At 50.6% G+C, this 21,055-nt stretch overlaps 1 protein-coding gene across 1 annotated transcript in view; it reads left to right on the top strand.

The window, feature by feature from the left end:
- Nucleotides 1–21,055, top strand: part of LOC309537567 (transmembrane protein 87A-like) — a gene marked incomplete at its 5' end in the record, with an annotated part of 32,585 nt that overhangs the window by 9,506 nt on the left and 2,024 nt on the right. The window contains 16 exons of the mRNA XM_082232467.1: nt 233–343; nt 1,386–1,454; nt 4,296–4,472; nt 5,418–5,514; nt 6,771–6,835; nt 7,277–7,460; nt 8,341–8,440; nt 10,438–10,531; nt 10,633–10,706; nt 12,908–13,014; nt 14,447–14,505; nt 16,199–16,302; nt 17,388–17,467; nt 18,535–18,596; nt 19,658–19,710; nt 20,339–20,369. Coding sequence (XP_082088593.1) covers nt 233–343; nt 1,386–1,454; nt 4,296–4,472; nt 5,418–5,514; nt 6,771–6,835; nt 7,277–7,460; nt 8,341–8,440; nt 10,438–10,531; nt 10,633–10,706; nt 12,908–13,014; nt 14,447–14,505; nt 16,199–16,302; nt 17,388–17,467; nt 18,535–18,596; nt 19,658–19,710; nt 20,339–20,369 — 1,467 coding nt within the window. The remainder of the gene's footprint in view (nt 1–232; nt 344–1,385; nt 1,455–4,295; nt 4,473–5,417; nt 5,515–6,770; nt 6,836–7,276; nt 7,461–8,340; nt 8,441–10,437; nt 10,532–10,632; nt 10,707–12,907; nt 13,015–14,446; nt 14,506–16,198; nt 16,303–17,387; nt 17,468–18,534; nt 18,597–19,657; nt 19,711–20,338; nt 20,370–21,055) is intronic.

Here is a 21,055-nt window from a genome sequence, read left to right as displayed (position 1 = left end):
TATCTGTGGGCGGTGCAGAGTCAGACTGCGGAACTCCCTCCCACAGGAGCGCCACCAACATAGGGGGCTTTAAAAGAGCATTTGACGAATGCGTGAAGGAGAAGCCTATCGGTGGCTGCTAGCCTGGACGTCTGTGCTTTGCCTCTATGGCTGAAGGCAGCAATGCTCCTGGAACACCAGTTTTTAGTTTTTTGACAACCCCTTTTCTCAGGTTCCTCCTCTGCCCTCGCAGGAAAACAAGGCGGACCAATACCTGAGCCATTACGAAACGGAGGCCAGCGTCGCCGGAGACGGCCACTACATTTGGTACACGACCCTCGTCCCGTGCAGCCAGCTCAATGAGGTGGGGAATGCAAAATGGCGGGCGGCGAGTCGCTGCCTTCAGATGTCTTTTAAAAATAGCTGCTTATTTTCTTAACATCTGGTGGGAGGGCGTTCCACAGGGCGGGTGCCACCACCGAGAAGTCCCTCTGCCTGGTTCCCTGTAGCTTTGCTTCTCGCAGGGAGGGAACCGCCAGAAGGCCCTCGGAGCTGGACCTCAGTGTCCGGGCAGAACGATGGGGGTGGCGACGCTACTTCATGTCTATTGGGCCGAGGCCATTTAGGGCTTTCAAGGTCAGCACCAACACTTTGAATTGTGCTCGGAAACGTCCTGGGAGCCAATGTAGGTCTTTCAGGACTGGTGTTATGTGGTCCCGGCGGCCGCTCCCAGTCACCAGTCTAGCTGCCACATTCTGGATTAGTTGTAGTTTCCGGGTCACCTTCAAAGGTAGCCCCACGTAGAGCGCATTGCAGTAGTCCAAGCGGGAGATAACCAGAGCATGCACCACTCTGGCGAGACAGTCTGTGGGCAGGGAGGGTCTCATCCTGCATACCAGATGGAGCTGATAAACAGCCGCCCTGGACACAGAATGGACCTGCGCCTCCATGGACAGCTGTGAGTCCAAAATGACTCCCAGGCTGCACACCTGGTCCTTCAGGGGCAGAGTTGCCCCATTCCTGTTCCTTCACTAACGGGGTGAAGGTGATCAGCGGAGGAGGAAAGATTTTGAAAGGAAACTGGACGTATGGAGCGGCTTTTGGGCAAAGTGTGTGTTGTCGTGGCCCAGTTTGCTCAGCGCAACCCGGCAAACGTTTTGGGTTTCCGGGCTGAAGATTGTGACCCCTTCGCTCCTCCTTGGTTCTTTCCGTTACTTGAGGAGGAAGCCCGAAGAGCGTTGAGGGAAGAGTGGCTTCTCTTTGGACCAAGTGGAGGCAGAAATCCGGTCCAATGTGCGTTTCCCCTTAGGAATTGCAAATTGGCGAGGGGTCGTGGTGGTGGAGGGGCTTCTGTCGGGAGAAAAGAACAGGGCGCTAACAACCGGCTGTCTCCCTTTCTTTTCCAGCTGCACTTCCCAGAGCTGCCGAAGCCCCAAAAGCTGCAGCCTTTCAAGGAGGAAGGCGTGGATAGTTCGGTCAGTGGAGAGTCGGGGAACTGGGGGGGGGGGATGGGACTGTGGTCTCACCCTAGACAGAAGTCCCAGGCCTTGTTATTGCTGCCCGACGACATAGCGAGGGGCCGCCGGCTTGCTTTAAAGGAGGGGGTTGGGTTGGATGGCCATTAAACTGTGGAACTCCCTGCCACAAGGGAGACAGGATGCTGGACTAGAAGGGGCTCTGGCCTGATCCTGCAGGCTCTCCTTATGTTCTTTCTCGTACCTACTGGACCGCCTCTCCTGGTATGCCCCATGGAGAGCCTCAAGGTCCATAAATAGCAACACCCTAGTGGTCCCAGGCCCTAAGGAAGTTAGATTGGCTTCAACCAGAGCCAGGGCCTTTTCAACACTGGCTCCGGCCTGGTGGAACGCTCTGTCTCATGAGACCAGGGCCCTGCAGGATCTGATTTCTTTCCGCAGGGCCTGTAAGACAGAGTTGTTCCGCCTGGCCTTTGGCTTGGAGCCAATTTGATTCCCTCCCCCTCTTTCTTTTTCCCCCCTTTCTTCTTCTGTGTTGGAACTCCTACATGGGGACTTGCCAGGCTTTTTTCTGGCCCATGTAGGACCCAGTCTGGTGAAGATTTGACGTTTTCATCCCCCAAAAGGTTTTTGATTGAGTTTCCACTGAAACGAGGCAGCATTTTAATGTTTTAATGTTGTGTTTTAATATTGTTTTTTTAAGCTGTGTTTCAATCAATTGCTTTTATATCTGGTGTTAGCGGCCCTGAGCTCTGTCTTGGCTGGGGAGGGTGGGGTATAAATAAATAAATTATTTATTATTATTATTATTATTATTATTATTAGAGCAACAGCAGGGGAAGACGCTTACTCTCCTTATGGGATTTCTGGAAGCAAGCAGCCCTGTATCGGGTAGACCTTAGGCCTGATCCACAAGCTCTTCTTCCGCTCAGCGCTGCAAGTGCTGCTCTTAACCGCGCTCCCGGGGCCCCCGAAGCCAGCCTTAAATGAAATTCAGTGGTGCGGTGGATTTTCCCACTAGGCCAGATGGCTCTTCCCTAAATAGGCAGGCTGTTTCTGTGCCATTCAGCATGGGGGGGGGGGCAGGGAGCAAAGCCAGAAGGAAAGTAGGCAGTGCAAATTTTGCCATTGTGGGGTAAGCCAGTCACCATGGATACCCAAACGCTCCTCTCTCTCCTCCATCAGAGATTTAGATTTAGATTTAGATAAATTTATTGTCATTGTCCGTATATACACAGTATACACAACAACGAAAATCAAACACCCACCCAAAGACCGGGTTCACATACACATATACAGAGGAAGCCAGAGCTATTATCAGTAAATTCCAGGTGTGCAGTCCAGCCAGGAAAAACAAACTCTCAAGGCGGGGGGGGGGGGGGAGAAAGCTGGGGGGAGAGTGTGGCCTGAGGGAGAGTCCCAAATGGGAGGTGGAGGGTAGCATTAGTAATAATAATAATAATAATATAATATTACAGTGGTACCTCTGGATACGAATGGGATCCATTCTGGAGCCCCGTTCACATCCAGAAGCGAACGCAACCCGCGTCTGCGCATGCGCGGGTCGTGATTCGTTGCTTCCGTGCATGCGCATGATGTCATTTTGACCATCTGTGCATGCACGAGCGGCAAAACCTGGAAGTAACACATTCTGTTACTTCCAGGTCGCCGCGGAGCGCAATCCGAAAGCGCTCAACCTGAAGCACATTTAATCCGAGGTATGACCATATTATTATTATCATTTATACCCCGTTCATCTGGCTGAGTTTCCCCAGACACTCTGGATGGCTTCCAAGCAAATATTAAAAACACAATACAGCATTAAACATTAAAAACTTCCCTTACCTGGCCAGACTCACAGGTTTTCCCCCCGCCCCTGGTATAACAACAGATATCGTCGGTGGCTTTTCTGCAGCCCTGTGGATGTTCTGCCTGATTTTCTCCGAAATCGCTGACTGCTGGGTACCAGATGCAGTTTCCCTTGTTTGCCACCCCCTCTTTCAGTGGGTGAGAGAGAGAAGGGCATTTGAAGAGCAATTGTAACCAACAAATTAAGCTAGTAGGACTACAAGAAGTTTTGTAAGGAGAAATATAAGAAGTGTTACAAAATAGATAAAGAATAGAGATCATAGAATCATAGAATCCTAGAGTTGGAAGAGACCACAAGGGCCATCGAGTCCCAACCCCCTGCCAAGCAGGAAACACCATCAGAGCACTCCTGACATATGGTTGTCAAGCCTCTGCTTAAAGACCTCCAAAGGAGGAGACTCCACCACACTCCCAGGCAGCAAATTCCACTGTCAAACAGCTCTTACTGTCAGGAAGTTCTTCCTAATGTTTAGGTGGAATCTTCTTTCTTGTAGTTTGGATCCATTGCTCCGTGTCCTCTTCTCTGGAGCAGCAGAAAACAACCTTTCTCCCTCCTCTATGTGACATCCTTTTATATATTTGAACATGGCTATCATATCACCCCTTAACCTCCTCTTCTCCAGGCTAAGATGATTGGTTATAAGTTTTAAATGTAATAAGAAAAGTAAGAAATGTATACTAAGAGATGAGATTGGAAAATTTACAGACAGGACCGATGGAAGTCAAAAAAATTGAATAAGATGTAAAAGCATGTTTAATTACTGTTGAAAATGGTATGTTAATACTAATAAAAATTCATATATAAAAAAGAGAGAGAGAGAAGGGATAGTTCCCCCTTCTTGGGACCCTTTGCAATTTGCAGCCATGGCGGCTCCCAAGAGCGGTGGGTGGACCGCTTCCTCCAAGAGACGCCGCCCTTTTGTTGGCGCTCCCACCCTTTTCCCGATGCCCATTTTCCCGTTTTGCCCGCAGCCGCAGTCGGGAGTGAAGAAGAGGGAGGCTCCCAAACAGGCAGAAGAAAAGGCCGTGGGGAAGGAAACTGGAGCCACACAAGAGAGCAAGGATGTTGCGCAGCCGGCTGCCTCGGCCAGTGAGAAGGAAGACAAAGGCGCCGCAAAGAGCACAGTGGCGAAGAAGCAGAAGTTAGAGGTTGGTTGTTGTTGAGTCGTTTAGTGGTGTCCGCCTCTTCGTGACCCCCTGGACCAGAGCACGCCAGGCACTCCTGTCTTCCACTGCCTCCCGCAGTTTGGTCAAACTCATGCTGGTTGCTTCGAGAACACTGTCCCACCATCTCGTCCTCTGTCGTCCCCTTCTCCTTGTGCCCTCCATCTTTCCCAACATCAGGGTCTTTTCCAGGGAGTCTTCTCATGAGGTGGCCAAAGTCTTGGAGCCTCAGCTTCAGGATCTGTCCTTCCAGTGAGCACTCAGGGCTGGTTTCCTTCAGAATGGAGAGGTTTGGTCTTCTTGCAGTCCATGGGACTCTCAAGAGTCTCCTCCAGCACCAGAATTCAAAAGCATCCATTCTTCGGCAATCAGCCTTCTTGATGGTCCAGCTCTCACTTCCATACATCACTACTGGGAAAACCAGAGCTTTAACTATACAGGCCTTTGTTGGCAAGGTGATGTCTCTGCTTTTTAAGATGCTGTCTAGGTTTAAGATTTAAGGTTTAAGATGCTGTCTAGGTTTGCTGGCCCTTAAGATCTACCTAAAGATTAACAAATTACACCAAAGCTACTTTCCATCTTTATGACCCAGAATGCCTGGTGAAGCAACTGGCCTGTGTATTTAGAATGCTTATACGTGCCTGTCAGGCAGAGAAACTGGACAGAGATGCAGAGGTGTTGATTGATCAGAAATCATATCAAAATGGCTCAAAGCCAGTCAACGCAGTGCTTTCATTGCGGACACAAATGGCTTGCTCCATATTTTTTGTAATTCCTCATAGCAATCCCACCTGATCACTACAGGGGAGGGCTGCCAAAGGCTGTTTGTCATGAAGTTCATGCCATGCCCTCCGCAGTTGGCACAGCAACGCTTCTGAGCCCCAGAACCTTGGCTGACCCGCGGGGGGTTTTCTGGGGGGTTCTTTCCAGGTTTCGACGGTCGCCGTGACCTGGGAGGACGGGCCTTACGTCTTCATCCTCAGGATCTTCAGCGACAAGAAGGCGCCTCCTAACTGGGAGATCAAAAGTGAGTGAAACGGCACGGCTTTTCCGTGGGCGGCAAGGGTTGAGATTAGTCAGCGGAGCGGCGTTTGAGTCGGTGGGGAAAGTTTGCCTTTGCGCGAGAAACGAGCCAGGATGCTCTGTGCCTGGCATTAGATACCCGGGTGAAGAGATGGGCTTTGTTTTCCAGCTTTGTTGCTGGAAATGCATAATGCAGGGTGGATAAAAATCAATGGTTTTTTAAAAAATAGTAATCAAAAAAATCAGATTTATACAATACAGTATACAAAGAATAGAAATGAAAAAATCAATTATATCAAATACATTTTGGGGCTTTGAATCAATGGTCAAATAGTGGGTCTTATTCTGATTGCCCCAGCTAAAAACCTTGCCACCTTTGCTGTCACCTGCTCGTCTTGATCTGCCAAGAGAAAGGACATTGTGGCAGTGGTTGGGAGACCAGGAATGGGCAATAAAAGAGAGGTGATAATCTCATTCCTCAAGTCTTTATAAAGAGAGCAGGCCAGAAGGGCATGTGCCACCGATTTGCAACTGCCATCTCCACAGGGACAGAAGCGTTTCTCGTGTGGAATCTGTTGGACTCGTCCCTCAAGTCCAGCCAAGGGCAAGACATTCAATCTTGCGAGAGTAAAAACGCGTCTATATTTTAGGATTGCTCAGTTGTGCAGATAGGGTGCCAGAGAGTCGAAATGGGAAGGTGGAAAATAGTCGTACCATGGGCAAAATTTCCTTATTGAGGCCAAGTTCTGACGCTCGATATCATTTAGGCACTGGCAAATTAGACTGTTTGCTTGACTAAAAACCATAGTGAGTAGCTGTTGTGGTGATAAAACACAAGAGTGAAGTTTTTGATAGACAGTTTTAGTCCAGGCGCTTTTGGGATCTTGCAGCACGAGGGATATTAGACCAGGGGGATTTGAGTTTAGGCAAAGCCAATAGTTGAGTGTCCTACGCCAGATCCATCATTCTACCGAGGGAAGATTAGCCTCTGGGCGCAATGATGCGTTTGGGACACAGGGTGGGACAGAGGAAATTGGCCTTAAGAGCTTTGACTGGACAGCTTCCGTAGACCCAAGGTGAGTTCTTGTCCAAACCTGAGCCCTGTATAATAGCTGTGCTGGCAGTTTAGCTTGGAACTCTTCCAGGACTGAGGCTATATGTTTGCCACCTTTTGTGTGGCAAAAGCGTGCCAGAATTTTAGTGCTTCCTCTCCCGTAGCCCCTTCCGCTCACCTGTCTCCTTTCCCCCTCCAACTTTCAGTTGACGTGCAGATGAAACATCCCGACCACCAGTACATCTCTGCCTCTGAGTGGCCTCTGATGGTGGTGAGTTCTTTTCCTCCCCGCGGGTTCCCCCTGTGGGGCTTGGCAATGCTTCGTGTGGGTTCGGCGGGCAGCTCAGAGAGACCGACAAGCAGCACAGCCGTTTCAAAACAAAGAGACACCTGGCCGGTGATGCGCTTTGGACCATTCAAAGTTTCCGAGTCGTCTCCAAGGGCAGCCCCACGTAGAGCACATGGCAGTAGTCCAGCCTGGAAGCTGCTGGAGTATACAGCGGCCAAGACGCCTCTGTCCAGTAGTTGCCGCTGTGTTAGGATTCCTGTCTTGACCCATTTCTATATACTGTGTCAGTTTCCAGGTGTTGGGACTACAGTTCCCAGCATCCAGTGTGGCCCGGTCGCCATGGATGATGGGAGTTGTAGTCCCACAATGTCCAGAGGGCCTCCTCCAGCCTTCTCCCTCTCCTGCCCTTTCCTCCCCCCGTAGTTCTACATGGTGATGTGCATTGTCTACGTGCTTTACGGGGTCCTCTGGCTGGTCCTGCTGGCCTGCTACTGGCGAGACATCCTTCGCATCCAGTTCTGGATTGGCGGCGTCATCCTCCTGGGAATGCTAGAGAAGGCCGTCTTCTACGCTGAGTTCCAGAGCATCCAGAGCCAAGGGACCTCAGGTCAGTGGGGACGTGCGGATAGCGACTTGCTTTGAGTGGGCACTCAGGTTGTGAACAGGATCCGTGCGGGAGGCACGCTCGCAACGCGCAGCATTTGCAACCTGCAGCGGCGTTTCCGCGCACGCACTGGTTGCAATTCTGCGCTTCTGCGCATGCGTGACCCCCGAAAATCGCAACCTGAAGCGTCTGTAACCTGAGGTATGACTGTTCATACACACACACACAGAGTTCCCAGAATTCCTTGGGGGAAGCCGCCATGACCATTTAAAGCAGCACCGTGGAGCTTTAAATGTACAGTGGTGCCCCGCAAGACGAATGCCTCGCAAGACAGAAAACTCGCTAGACGAAAGGGTTTTCCGTTTTGGAGATGCTTCGGAAAACGAATTTCCTATGGGCTTGCTTCGCAAGACGACAATGTCTTGCGAGTTCCTGCGGGTTTTTCCCCCCTTCCCCCCCTTTTTCTAAGCCGCTAAGCCGCTTATCAGCTGATCCGATAAGCCGCTAAAAGCCGCTAATAGCGCTAATCCGCTAATCCTTCAATGGGCTTGCTTCGCAAGACGAAAAAACTGCTAGACGAAGAGAATCACAGAACGGATTCTTTTCGTCTTGCGAGGCACCACTGTATGATGTGGAGCAGGAACCCCCAACCTTCGGCTCTCCAGATGTTTGGGGACTACAGTTCCCATCACCCCTGACTACTGGTCCTGTTAGCTAGGGATGATGGGAGTTGTAGTCCCCAAACACCTGGAGGGCCGCAGGTTGGGGGCGCCAGGCGTGGACCTTGCGGGAAGTTTCTGGTTCCTCTCTGCAGGGGCTGCCCCGCATTTTGGCAGCCTCTGCCTTCTCTCGAAACGGCGCCTTCTCTCCTTCTGCTTTCCAGTTCAAGGGGCGGTGATATTTGCCGAGGTCCTGTGTGCCGTGAAGAGGATGCTGGCGCGGGTGCTGGTCATCATCGCGAGCCTGGGATACGGCATCGTCAAGTGAGTGTGTCGGCCGGGGAGAGGGAGAGGGCGGCAACCCCTTGGCCAAAGCGGCGGAGGACACCTGTTTGGGGTGCAGAAGGCCCCAGCGTCAGTCCCTGATGCCGCCGGTTAATTTTCCTAGGATGGGGAAGACATGGAGACCCTTGGCTAGGGTGGCGGGAGGGCCTTTTCGGTGTCCCCCACCTGAGGGCCATGTTCCTTTCTGGGGGCCGGATGGAAGTGGTGGCCGGGGCTAGGGGAGAAAGCATGTGGGACAGCCAGTTGCCTAATAATAATAAAAATAATAATAATAATTTATTTATACCCTGCCAATCTGGCTGGTCTTCCCCAGCCACTCTGGGCGGCTTCCAACAAAACACTAAAATTCAGTAACCTATTAAGCATTAAACGCTTCCCTAAACAGGGCTGCCTTCAGATATCTTCTAAAAGTCTGGTAGTTGTTGTTCTCTTTGACATCTAATGTGAGGGCATTCCACAGGGAAGGTGCCACTACCGAGAAGGCCCTCTGCCTGGTTCCCTGTAACCTCGCTTCTCGCAGTGAGGGAACTGCCAGAAGGTCCTCAGAGCTGGACCTCAGTGTCCGGGTAGAATGATGGGGGTGGCGACGCTCCTTCAGGTCTACTGGGCTGAGGCCGTTTAGGGCTTTAAAGGTCAGCCCCAACACTTTGAATTGTGCTCAGAAACATCCTGGGAGCCAATGCAGATCTCTCAGGACTGGTGTTATGTGGTCTCAGCGGCGGCTCCCACTCATCAGTCTAGCTGCCGCATTCTGGATTAGTTGTAGTATAGAGCGTGTGTCAGTAGTCCAAGCGGGAGATAACCAGAGCATGCACCACTCTGGCCAGACAGTCTGCGGACAGGGAGGGTCTCATCTTGCGTACCAGATGGAGCTGGTAAACAGCTGCCCTGGACACAGATTTGACCTGCGCCTCCATGGACACCTGTGAGTCCAGAATGACTCCCAGGCTGCGCACCTGGTCCTTCAGGGGCACAGTTGCCCCATTCAGGACCAGGGAGTCCTCCACACCCGCCCGCCTCCTGACCCCCCAAAACAGTCCTTCTGTCTTACCAGGATTCAACCTCAATCTGTTAGCTGCCATCCATCCTCCAACCGCCTCCAGACACTCACACAGGACCTTCACCTAGTTTCCAACACAGCCTTCTCTATCAGTCAGCAGAGCAGGAGACCCTTAATCTCAGGGCTGAGGGTTTGAGCCCCATCAGGTGTAAAATATTCTGCGTTGAAGCGGATTGGACTAGATGATCTACAGGGTCCCTTTGGGCTCTGTGGTTCTATCCTGCACCCAGGGAAGCAAGGGGCATTTCCCAGGTGCCTGGGCCCTTCCCGGCTGAGCAAACCCGGGTTGGAGAGCAGGGCGTAGGCTGGGGAGTGTTTGAGGGCCACTTAGAAAGGTCTGGAGGGCCACATCTGGCTCCAGGTCTGAAGTTCCCCACGCCACGGCCTGTCCGAGTTCTGGATCAGTTGTCTTCCTATGGGTTTTGTGCCACTTAGGCCAGCAAACGTTTCCAGCCGGGGGCCGGTCCACTGTCCCTCAGACCTTGTGGGGGGCCGGACTATATTTTGGGAAAGAAAAAAAAATGAACGGATTCCTATGCCCCACAAATAACCCAGAGGTGCATTTTAAATAAAAGGACACATTCTACTCATGTAAAAACACGCTGGTTCCCGGACCGTCCGCCATGTTTCATAGATTATTATATTTTAATATTCTGTTGGAAGCCGCCCAGAATGACTGGGGAAACCCAGCCAAATGGGCAGGATATAAATGATGATGATGATGATGATGATGATGATTCTCTTGCCTGGGAGACATTCTCAGATCATAGAACTGGTTGCCAGAATTGCAGCGCTGGGAGGGGACCTCTCAAGGTCATCTGGCCCAACGGCAAAGCGCCGTCACATTCACAAGAGACCTGCCCCGTTTTTCCGGTGACTCGACTCCTCGACCTCTGCCCCTCTTTTCTCTCCGCAGGCCACGGCTGGGGGCTCTCTTGAATCGGGTCGTGGGCGTGGGGCTGATGTACTTGATCTTCTCCATCATCGAGGGAGTCCTGCGAGTCAAATCGGTAAGGGCAGGTGGCACGGGGGGAGGCAGGGAGGGTGTCATGGGGGGGGGGCTAAGCCCAGGAACAGCCCTCTCAGCCTGACTGTCCCCCTCCCACCCCAGGAGCAAACTAAAGCCGCTGCGCTCATCTGTGAAATTTTCCTGGCGTTTGTGGATTCGTGTATCGTCTGGTGGATATCCTTTACAAGGGACTAGAAACTTGGGCAGTTTGCCTTCTCTTTGCTCTTCCCTTGCCTTGGAATGGAGATTGGGAGGGGGGTTTCTAAATGAATGGAGAAGGATAAAGCTTTGCAATCTAATCTGGCAGCCCACAAAGGATTTCTGTGTCTCCACCCCATTGTTCATCCCAGACACCAGGGTCCATCTCCTGAGGGCCTTCTGGCGGTTCCCTCCCCGCGAGAAGCAAAGCTACAGGGAACCAGGCAGAGGGCCTTCTCGGTGGTGGCGCCCGCCCTGTGGAACGCCCACCCCTCAGATGTCAAGGAAATAAACAACTATCTGACTTTTAGGAGACATCAAAACCCAACAAGCCTGCTATCCCAACTATCCCAACCTGTTTAGCCCCCTAAAAACTCTGATACCCCATTTTTAAATACAGTATACTCCCATAGAGACTCCTTACAACGCGTTTAAAACCAAAATCACATTTGGGTAGAAGCTGCTTCCCAGGTCCTGGTCTTTATAACCCAAACGCTTTATATCGCGTGGTCGCCTGGAAGCGAGTGTCCGCTCACCCTAGGCGCCTGGCTTGTTCAATGAGCTGTTTATTCTCAGCTGCAAATCGATTCAGCTTCCTGCCTGCCCTTGGGCCTCCCTTTTCTTCCTGCCTCTCCTCTTCACCACCTCTTTCTCCTTCTTTTCTCTTGTCTCCTCCCCCCCCCCCCCGTTTTATCGCAGGCGCAAGACGACTTGGTGCTGCTAGCGGCTATTCCTCTGGCTATGCTTGACTCTGCCCTCTGCTGGTGGATATCCTCTGTGCTCTGCCTGGCCGGGCCGGGCCCCGACTCTCGTTCAGTTGCGCCTGCATGTGCCTTTCTTGCCCTCCTCCCCCCGAAAAGTCATTTTCCCAACGATCTGCCCCTTTTCGGGTGGTTGAGCTCCCTGCCTGTAGCGACGCTCCTTATCTGCTGGGAAGGCGTAGTTGGCGGTGGTTAAGAACATGGGAACAGCCCAGTGGCCCAGATAGACTGCGACTGGACCTGGAGGCTCTATAAAAAGAACCCTGTTGGGTCTGGCCAGCATGCTGTTCTCATGGGGGCCAAACAGAGGCCTGTGGGGCAAACCCCTCTCTCCTCCCCACTCTTAATAGTAAATAAATAAATAAAATTTTATTTATATCCCGCTCTCCCCTGCCGAAGCCGGGCTCAGAGCGGCAGACAACAGTAAAAGTAACACAACATTCTAAAATCAATTCATTCTGAAATCAATTCAGAATCAAATTGATGGCAACCATTGGGCTAGAGTTCTGTGAGGATTACCAAAGGAAGGGGTCAGGCTGTGCCTTGGCCAAAGGCCTGGTGGAACAGCTCCGTCTTGCAGGCCCTGCGGAAAGATGTCAAGTCCTGCAGGGCCCTAGTCTCTTGGGACAGAGCGTTCCACCAGGTTGGAGCCGCAGCCGAAAAAGCCCTGGCTCTGGTTGAGACCAATCTAACCACCTTGTGACCTGGGACCTCCAAAGTGTTGTCATTTGTGGACCTTAAGGTCCTCCGTGGGACATACCAGGAGAGGCAGTCCCGTAGGTACGAGGGTCCTAGGCCATATAGGGCTTTAAAGGTCAAAACCAGCACCTTAAACCTGATCCTGTACTCCACCGGGAGCCAGTGCAGCTGGTATAGCACTGGATGAATGATCTCGCAGCGAGGACCCCATAAGGAGTCTCACTGTGTCATTCTGCACCCGCTGGAGTTTCTGGGTCAGTCTCAAGGGCAGCCCCATGTAGAGCGAGTTACAGTAGTCAAGCCTGGAGGTGACCGTCGCGTGGATCACTGTGGCCAGGTCAGGGCGGGAAAGGTAAGGGACCAACTGTTTGATACGGTGGAGATGGAAAAATGCCACTTTTGTTGTGGCTGCAACCTGCGCCTCCATGGCCAGTCTCTTGGGACAGAGTGTTCCACCAGATCGGGGCCACAGCCGAAAAGGCCCTGGCTCTGGTTGAGGCCAGCCTAATCTCCCTGGGACCTCCAAGATGTTTTTGTTTGAAGACCTTAAGGTCCTCCGTGGGACATACCAGGAGAGGCATGTCCGTGGGACATACCGTAGGTATAATAATAATTTTATTATTTATATTCGGCCCATCTGGCTGGGTTTCCCCCCAGCCACTCTCTCTCCCCCCACCACCACCGCCACCCACTGCCGTCTTCCTTAACGAGCAACACATCCTCATTAGCCTGGTGCAAACCATGAAGCTACTGAAACTGCGCCGGAACCTGGTCAAACTCTCGCTCTACCGCCATTTCACCAACACGCTCATCTTCGCCGTCATTGGTGAGTCTGGGGGAGAAGGGGGACCCCCCCCCCAACCCGTCTGCTTTGCGTCTGTATTATGTGCGTGTCCAGGTTTCCCAGTCCCATCTGTAGGCAGAATTCACGGGATTGTTGCGCTGATTGGGACCCCCAGAGGTTATCCACCCCGACGCCCGGAAGTAAGGCAGGCATTGCCGTAGCTGTCAACTTTTCCCTTTTCTTGCAGGGAATCCTATTCGGAATAAGGGGATTTCCCTTTAAAAAGGGGAAACATTGATAGCTATGATCCGGGATTGCGGCTAAGGGGTCCCGGCAGCTGGCTGCCAAGTGTCGGCAGAAGATTCATTTTCTGAGCCAAAAGCCCACCATGGAAGGTTGCAGAATTCTCGCCATGGGGAAACGCAAGATTTTCAGAAGTACAGTGGTACCTTGGTTCTTAAACTCGATCCGGAATTCCGTTCCAAAACCAAAGCGTTCCAAAGCCAAGGTGCCCTTTCCCCTAGAAAGTAATGCAAAATGGATTAATCCAGTGGTGTCCAAACTTTTTACAAAGAGGGCCGGATTTGATGAAGTGAAGGGCCGTGAGGGCCGACCAAAGGTCCAACCATAGGGTTTTTTTTAGGATTGAAGTTGCTGAGGTTTTTTCAGGATTTTACCCCAGGAAATAAACTGCCACAGGGGCTGGATGAAACCCAAAACGGACTTTGGACATGCCTGGGTTAATCCGTTCCAGACTTTTAAAAGCAACCCCTAAAACAGCCATTGAACATGAATTTTACCATCTAACGAGACCACTGATCCATAAAATGGAAGCAATAAACAATGTACTGCAGTCACACAATCAATCAGTTGCTGAACTGGGTTCCACACAGTGACAAAAACAAAAAAGAGCCGCAAAAAAGGAAAATAAATAGCAAAAACAGACAGACCTCAGCGTAACACTCCAATCGGAAGCGTAACACTCAAATCAGAGCACGTTCGGCTTCCAAAAAATGTTCACAAACCAGAACACTTACTTCTGGGTTTGCAGCATTTGGGTTCCAAGGCGTTTGAGAACCAAGGCATCACTGTACCTAAATAAATAACTCTTAAATTGCAGTAATCTCCCAAACAGCTCTGATGCGCACGGAGCGCACTCGGTGCGCAGAGGTAGCTGATGCTCCTGTAGGCGGGTATTGAAACGGGCCGCCCTGGAGGGAGGGCGTGGCTGGCAGGCCGAAGAGGAGCCCTCCACGCTGCAACCTTATGTTGCAGCGCTGACTTACATCTTGGTTATTCCCCAAAGGAAATAATCAAGGCGATGGGATGGCCCAAAAAAACACCTGCGGTCGTATTGAAAGGCAGGATACCTGGAGGTCGCAGGGGGCGTCGCTGGTTTAAATGGCACAAGATAAATATTTGCCATTGCTACCAAAGTCTCATCCAACTCACCCAAAATTTGTTTCCTCTGCAGCTTCTGTTATCTTCATTATATGGACCACTAAGACTTTCCGGCTCGCCACGTGCCAAGCAGTGAGTACTGAGGAACCCCATCCAAATGGGGGTGGGGAGACGGACATTTTTTGGGGGGTGCTGAGCTGAGGGCGATTATTATCTACATTTGAACAGATCTTTACAAATACCGTTTAAATCCTGTTAAGTTTTAACTGCTTTTCATCGATCCCAGTTACCGTACTTTTCCTTGTATAAGACTAGGGTTTTTTTTACTTTAAAATTATATGAAAAACTGTGGGTCTTCTGCATGGATAATGAGTGGTGGGGATTTCTGAAATTGGAGCCCCTAATAATTAGGGAGCGTCTTATACATGGGGACGTCTTATACAGTATATATCAGGGGTCAGCGAACTTTTCCAGCAGGGGTCCGGTCCACTGTCCCTCAGACCTTGTGGAAAATAAAAAAATTTTGGAAAATAAAAAAAGAACGAATTCCTATGCCCCACAAATAACCCAGAGGTGCATTTTAAATAAAAGGACACATTCTACTCATGTAAAAACACGCTGATTCCTGGACCGTCCGGGGGCCGGATTTAGAAGGCAATTGGGCCACATCCGGCCCCCGGGCTTTAGGCTGCCTACCCATGATATATATGTGTCAGCGGCTGCCTCAGGTCTCAGCTCACAAAAGACCAACGCCAAGCTCTTCTTATATACAAGGATGTTTATTGCAGTTCATTATTGGTTCCACAACCGAGGCGCGCAGCCCCGAGTGACTAACGTCAGACATTTGAAGTCCCCTCTGAATCGGTCCCGCCCCTGCACCAACTTAAGAGGCTTGTGCTAGACCACCGCTTCCTGTCTTTCCTTTTCCGCAGGGTCTTTCTGCCCCCCTGGGTTCCTTCCCTCCCGCTCTCTCCTGAAGCGGATTCCTGAGATGCCTGTTCCCCCCTCCTTCGTGCTTTGGGGCCAGGCTCCTCCTCCGGGCTTTCTCCATTTCCACGCGCCTCCACATTTGAACTTGGCGCGCATTCGCTACCCCTGACCTTCCTTTTGACACTTACACTACTCCCTGTACTACTCTCCGCCTCTTCCGGCAGGACGTTCTCCCCAGATCTCCTTCCCCTGTCTCCTTCCTGCTCCGCTCCGTGTGTCACACTGGGAACTCCACTCTCTTCCCTTCGTTCCTGCTGGGAAGCCGGCCCCGATCTCCCACTCCTACTCGGGGTTTCCCTGCTGCTTCCCTGCTCCTGGCAGGTCCCCCCTGTGACCCCCCTTGGCCTGACTAGGGGCGCCCCCTCCTGAGAATCCTCCGATTCACTTGAGAGACTCATGGAAGATCTCGAGTCATTGTCATCCTCTTCCTCACTGTCCTGGGATTCTTCCCCATCGCTCTCCGTCTCCCCCCTCACCTGTGCCTCTGTCTCTGAACCCCTGACACTACCCATGATATATATGTTTACAGCTTTTTGTATTTTACCTGTGCAAGCTGCCTCAAGTCCCAGTCTAGGAAAAAAGGCGGGGTGATCGTTATTATTGTCGCTATCATCGCTTCGCCCCGGGTCAAGGAAATCCTATTGGTGCACCTTTTGTCTTTTTTTTAAAAAGGCTCATTCGTGTCCTCGCCTGGCAGGGGAGACACCTTGAACATGAAGTGTCCTTGAGTTCTCTCCAGATATGCCAAAAGTACAAGGCTGGGTCTGGGGTTTGGGAGGAGAGTAGGCCAAGTTTGACTCAGGATGAGATTAATTTCTTCCTCGCTGCTCATCAGGACTGGAGGGAGTTGTGGATTGACGATGCTTTCTGGAGATTCCTCTTCTCTATCATCCTTCTGGTGATCATGTTCCTCTGGAGACCCTCAGCCAATAACCAAAGGTACAGCAACCTCTGGGCAGGCGATGCTCTGAAGCACAACCTGAATCCTGACACGACAGAAGGCCTGTTTTGGGGGGACAGGAGGCGGGCGGGTGTGGGGGACTCCCTGGTCCTGAATGGGGCAACTGTGCCCCTGAAGGACCAGGTGTGCAGCCTGGGAGTCATTCTGGACTCACAGCTGTCCATGGAGGCGCAGGTCAAATCTGTGTCCAGGGCAGCTGTTTACCAGCTCCATCTGGTACGCAGGATGAGACTCTCCCTGCCCGTGGACTGTCTGGCCAGAGTGGTGCATGCTCTGGTTATCTCCCACTTTGACTACTGCCATGCGCTCTACGTGGGGCTCCCTTTGAAGGTGACTTGGAAACTACAACTAATCCAGAATGTGGCAGCTAGACTGGTGACTGGGAGTGGCCGCCGAGACCACATAACACCGGTCTTGAAAGACCTACATTGGCTCCCAGTACGTTTCCGAGCACAATTCAAAGTGTTGGTGCTGACCTTTAAAGCCCTAAACGGCCTCGGTCCAGTATACCTGAAGGAGCGTCGCCACCCCCATCGTCCAGCCCAGACGCTGAGGTCTAGATCCGAGTGCCTTCTGGCGGTTCCCTCCCTGCAAGAAGCCAAGTTACAGGGAACCAGGCAGAGGGCCTTCTTGGTGGTGGCACCCACCCTGTGGAATGCCCTCCCACCAGATGTCAAAGAGAACAACAACTACCAGACTTTTAGAAGACATCTGAAGGCAGCCCTGTTTAGGGAAGCTTTTAATGTTTAATAGGTTATTGTATTTTAGTGTTTTGTTGGAAGCCGCCCAGAGTGGCTGGGGAAAACCAGCCAGATGAGCGGGGTATAAATATTATTATTATTATTATTATTATTCCGCTTAGAAGCATTCACACACTACCTGATAAGATGGTTGCGAGTGGAGGGAGGAGGAGGCAACGGATGGTGCTTCTTGGAGGAGAAGCAAGGAGGCTGAGAATTGCGGCTTGACGTCTTGGCCGCTCTCCCCAGGCATTGCAGGGGGGTGGGCTAGATGACACACAGACACCCGGGTCCCTTCTAACTCCGCAACTCTGTGACTCCAGGTACGCCTTCATGCCCTTGGTGGACGAAGGCAGCGAGCCGGAGGATGAGGACGAGGAGCCCATGGTCAACGAGGCCTTTGGTAAGCGCTCAGCGCCAAGGGAGCCTTGCTGCGTTCTGTGGGGCAGGCCTGGGGTTGGGGGGCTCAGGGAGGTGAAGGTGGAGCATCTCTCCAGGCTACTGGCTGTCAGTTGTTACCGTATTTTTCGCCCTATAGGATGCACTTTTTCCCCTCCAAAAATGAAGGGGAAATGTGTGTGCGTCTTATGGGGCAAATGCAGGCTTTCGCTGAAGCCTGGAGAGCAAGAGGGGTCAGTACGCACCCTCTCTCCAGGCTTCAGGAGAGGCCCATCGCCAGCCCCGCAAACTCGGGGGACAGCGGGAGAGGCGCAGCGCGCCTTTCCCGCTGCCCCCCGACTTGGCTAGAAGGCTGGCGGAGGGCTTTCCCCTCCTGCAGCCCCGCAAGCTCCCAGAGCGATGCCAAAGCTGCCAAAGCCCGAGCTTCCCCAGCCCCGCGCCTGGGGGGGGGGGAATAAATTTTTTTCCTTTATTTCCCCCCCAAAATCTAGGTGCGTCCTATGGGCCAGTGCGTCCTATAGGACGAAAAATACGGTACCCAGAGAGGCGCAATGTAAGAGGTAAAGGTTCCCTGTGGGGAAAAACGAAAACACACAGCCTTCTCAAGTGATGCAAATTTGCATGCGTTTGCATGAATATCATCAAATCAAAATATATTGCTTAACCAAGCGTAGCCAAAAAAAGAAATAAGCAAACGTATTCCCCGTAAAACAGAACAGGCGTGGTGCATATCTCAAGTCGCAAAGCTAGACTCGCAGGCATAAGGTTCATAATTTGTTGTAATTAAACTGATTTGTAAAAATGTTACATGGTAAAAATACGAGAGAGAGAGACATTACACATACTTTTGTAAATCAAGAATTTTTTTATTAAAAATACATTAAAATAAAATACTTTTTTTTTGTTGAAATTGCATAAAATACTATCGGTATGTAAAGCCATAACTACTTGGGACCAGTTTGCCTTTCCCCACTTGGATCTGCGGATCAGGCCCTGTTCTAAGTACCCCCATAATCCCCACTCCGCGTTTGTAAGAGGTGTCCTTCTTCTCGACCCCACCCTGTTTTTCAGAAGGGATGAAGATGAGAAGCTCGAAGCCTGAAGCCAATGGGATCCTCAAGGGCAGCAGAGTGGTAAGGATCCTGCACCCTGTCCTCCACAAGCTGCAGTCCCGGCACCTCTCCCGGTGGCCTGGTTTGCAAGTCGCACTCAGCCAAACCATGGTTAGCCGGGAACACGAAACCCCAGTTCACCCTAAACCATGGTTTGGCCTCACCTCCTCCTCCTTTTCCTTTCTCTTTTGTCAGTTCTGGATCATAAGGCAGCTGGCTGCCTCTTCTGGTACCCAGTAATCTTATACAGTGGGACCTTGGTTCTCAAACTTAATCCGTTCCGGAAGTCCGTTCCAAAACCAAAGCGTTCCAAAACCAAGGCACGCTTTACCATAGAAAGTCATGCAAAACGGATTAATCCGTTCCAGACTTTTAAAAACAACCCCTAAAGCAGCAATGTAACATGAATTTGACTATCTAATGAGACTATTGATCCATAAAATGAAAGCAATAATAGAAGTACTGTGTTATAAAATAAACAAGGCAATATGATGAAAATTAAAATTATTTTTTTCTCTCTTACTTGCTCTGATGATAGTTATTGTTTGGATGGGGGACTTTTATCCATTTCCGCAGTCACACAGTCAATCAGTCAGCAGCTGAACTGGGTTCCACACAGTCACAAAAACAAATTAAGCGAAAAAGCCTCAAAAACAAAAACACAAAATAAAGAGCAAAACTAAAAGCGCCAAATACCTTGGTTCTCGAACTTAATCCATTCCGGAAGTCCATTTGACTTCTGAAATGTTTGGAGACCAAGACGCGGCTTCAGATTGGTGCAGGCGCCCCGAAAACAATAGCCGACGGCAGCATCGGATGTTCGGCTTCCGAAAAACGTTTGAAAACCAGAACACTTATTTCTGGGTTTTTGGCATTTGAGAACCAAGGCATTTGAGTACCAAGGGACCACTGTATTTCTTACACACCGATTTCCGTCCTTTGCCATCGTTTTGGGATGGCATCCCGCTCTCTGCTGGCTTTTGGCGCACGTTTGGAGCCCAGTCCAAGCAGAACGACCTGCGCTCTCCGGTTCTGAAGCCTTGCTGTTCATCCACAAATCTTGCTTCGCTCCCCTTTCTCAGGATGAAGACTTGAAATGGGTTGAAGAAAACATCCCGTCTTCCATGGCTGACGTGTAAGTTGTTGGTTTCCACCCCCTCAAATGCTTGTTTGTGGGCTGTCAACTGATTTATTGTTCAGCTGTCTAGCATTTAATCAAATAAGCAAGTCAGTGGTTTGGAAATGCATTTTGTGCAAACGTTCTGCAAAGACAGCACTTTGAGGATTCTACTGCAGAATCCTCAAAGTGCTATCTTTGCAAAACATTTGCACAAAATTCATTTTGGGGGCATTCACAATATTATTATTATTATTATTATTATTATTATTATTATTATTATTCTGCAGTAAAGGGAGTGTTCACAATTATTTTTTATAATTATTAAATTTTATTAGTCCCTTTTTTGCCCCAGCAACTCAGAAGCCTCATTAGACAGCAGCTGGGTGGCCATTTGTGACTGATTCCTCATCAGTGATTCCCTCATTGCCGGGGGTTGGACTAGATATCCCTTGGAGTTCCCTTCCAACACTACAGCTCTGTGATTCTAGACAGGCCCAAGCTGATTTAATCCGCCCCCGAGTTTGACTCTCCAGTGAAAGACCTCAGTTTTAATTGCCCTGATTTTATCAGTTGACACCTGCGGCCCCTGTCTAGCAATATTACAAAAAATTCACATTAATAATCCTCCTTTTCCCTTTTCCAGCGTGCTCCCTCCTTTGTTAGATTCGGATGAGGTAAGCCAAGTTCAGTTTAATTTGTGCGTTTTGGCCTTGCTATGTTTCATGCGATAGGCACACTGTGTCGGCGTTCCTGGCCAGGCCATTGAGATTGCAACCCAGAACTGGAAAAACTACCGTATTTTTCGCTCCATAAGATGCACCAGACCATAAGACGCACCTAGTTTTTAGAGGAGGAAAACAAGAAAAAAAATATTCTGAACGAAACAGTGGGTGTATGATTTTTGTGGTGCATGCTGTGGCCACAGACATGTGATTTGAAGGTGAGTTTGGAGTAGCCCAATGCAAAAATCCTGAGGATCCATGTGGATCCGTGCTTTGTAACCACATTTTTGCACCATTGCATCCCCACAAAACAGTGGCTGCATAATTTTTTGGGTGCATGCTGTGGCCACAGACATGCTATGTGATCTGATGGTGAATTTGGGGTGACCCAATGCAAAAATCCTGAGGATCCATGGGCTTTTACCTCTCCCATCCCAGGCAGCCTCCTTTATCACTAGCGTCCTTTATCTCTCTCCCCGGTTGGCAAAGGCTTCGTTTCAAACCCCTTCCCTCTTTCTATTAAAAAAAAAAAAAGTGTGTCTTATAGGGCGAAAAATATGGTATGTCCACTGAATACCCTTTATCTACTTAATCATAAAACAACGTAAGGCCTATGCGTCAATTCCCTTTTTCCCACC

This window comes from Podarcis vaucheri, assembly GCF_965113315.1.
Source record: "Podarcis vaucheri genome assembly, chromosome: 7".
In the NCBI taxonomy this organism is placed as follows: domain Eukaryota; kingdom Metazoa; phylum Chordata; class Lepidosauria; order Squamata; family Lacertidae; genus Podarcis; species Podarcis vaucheri.
This window is presented reverse-complemented; position numbering and strand designations above follow the sequence as displayed.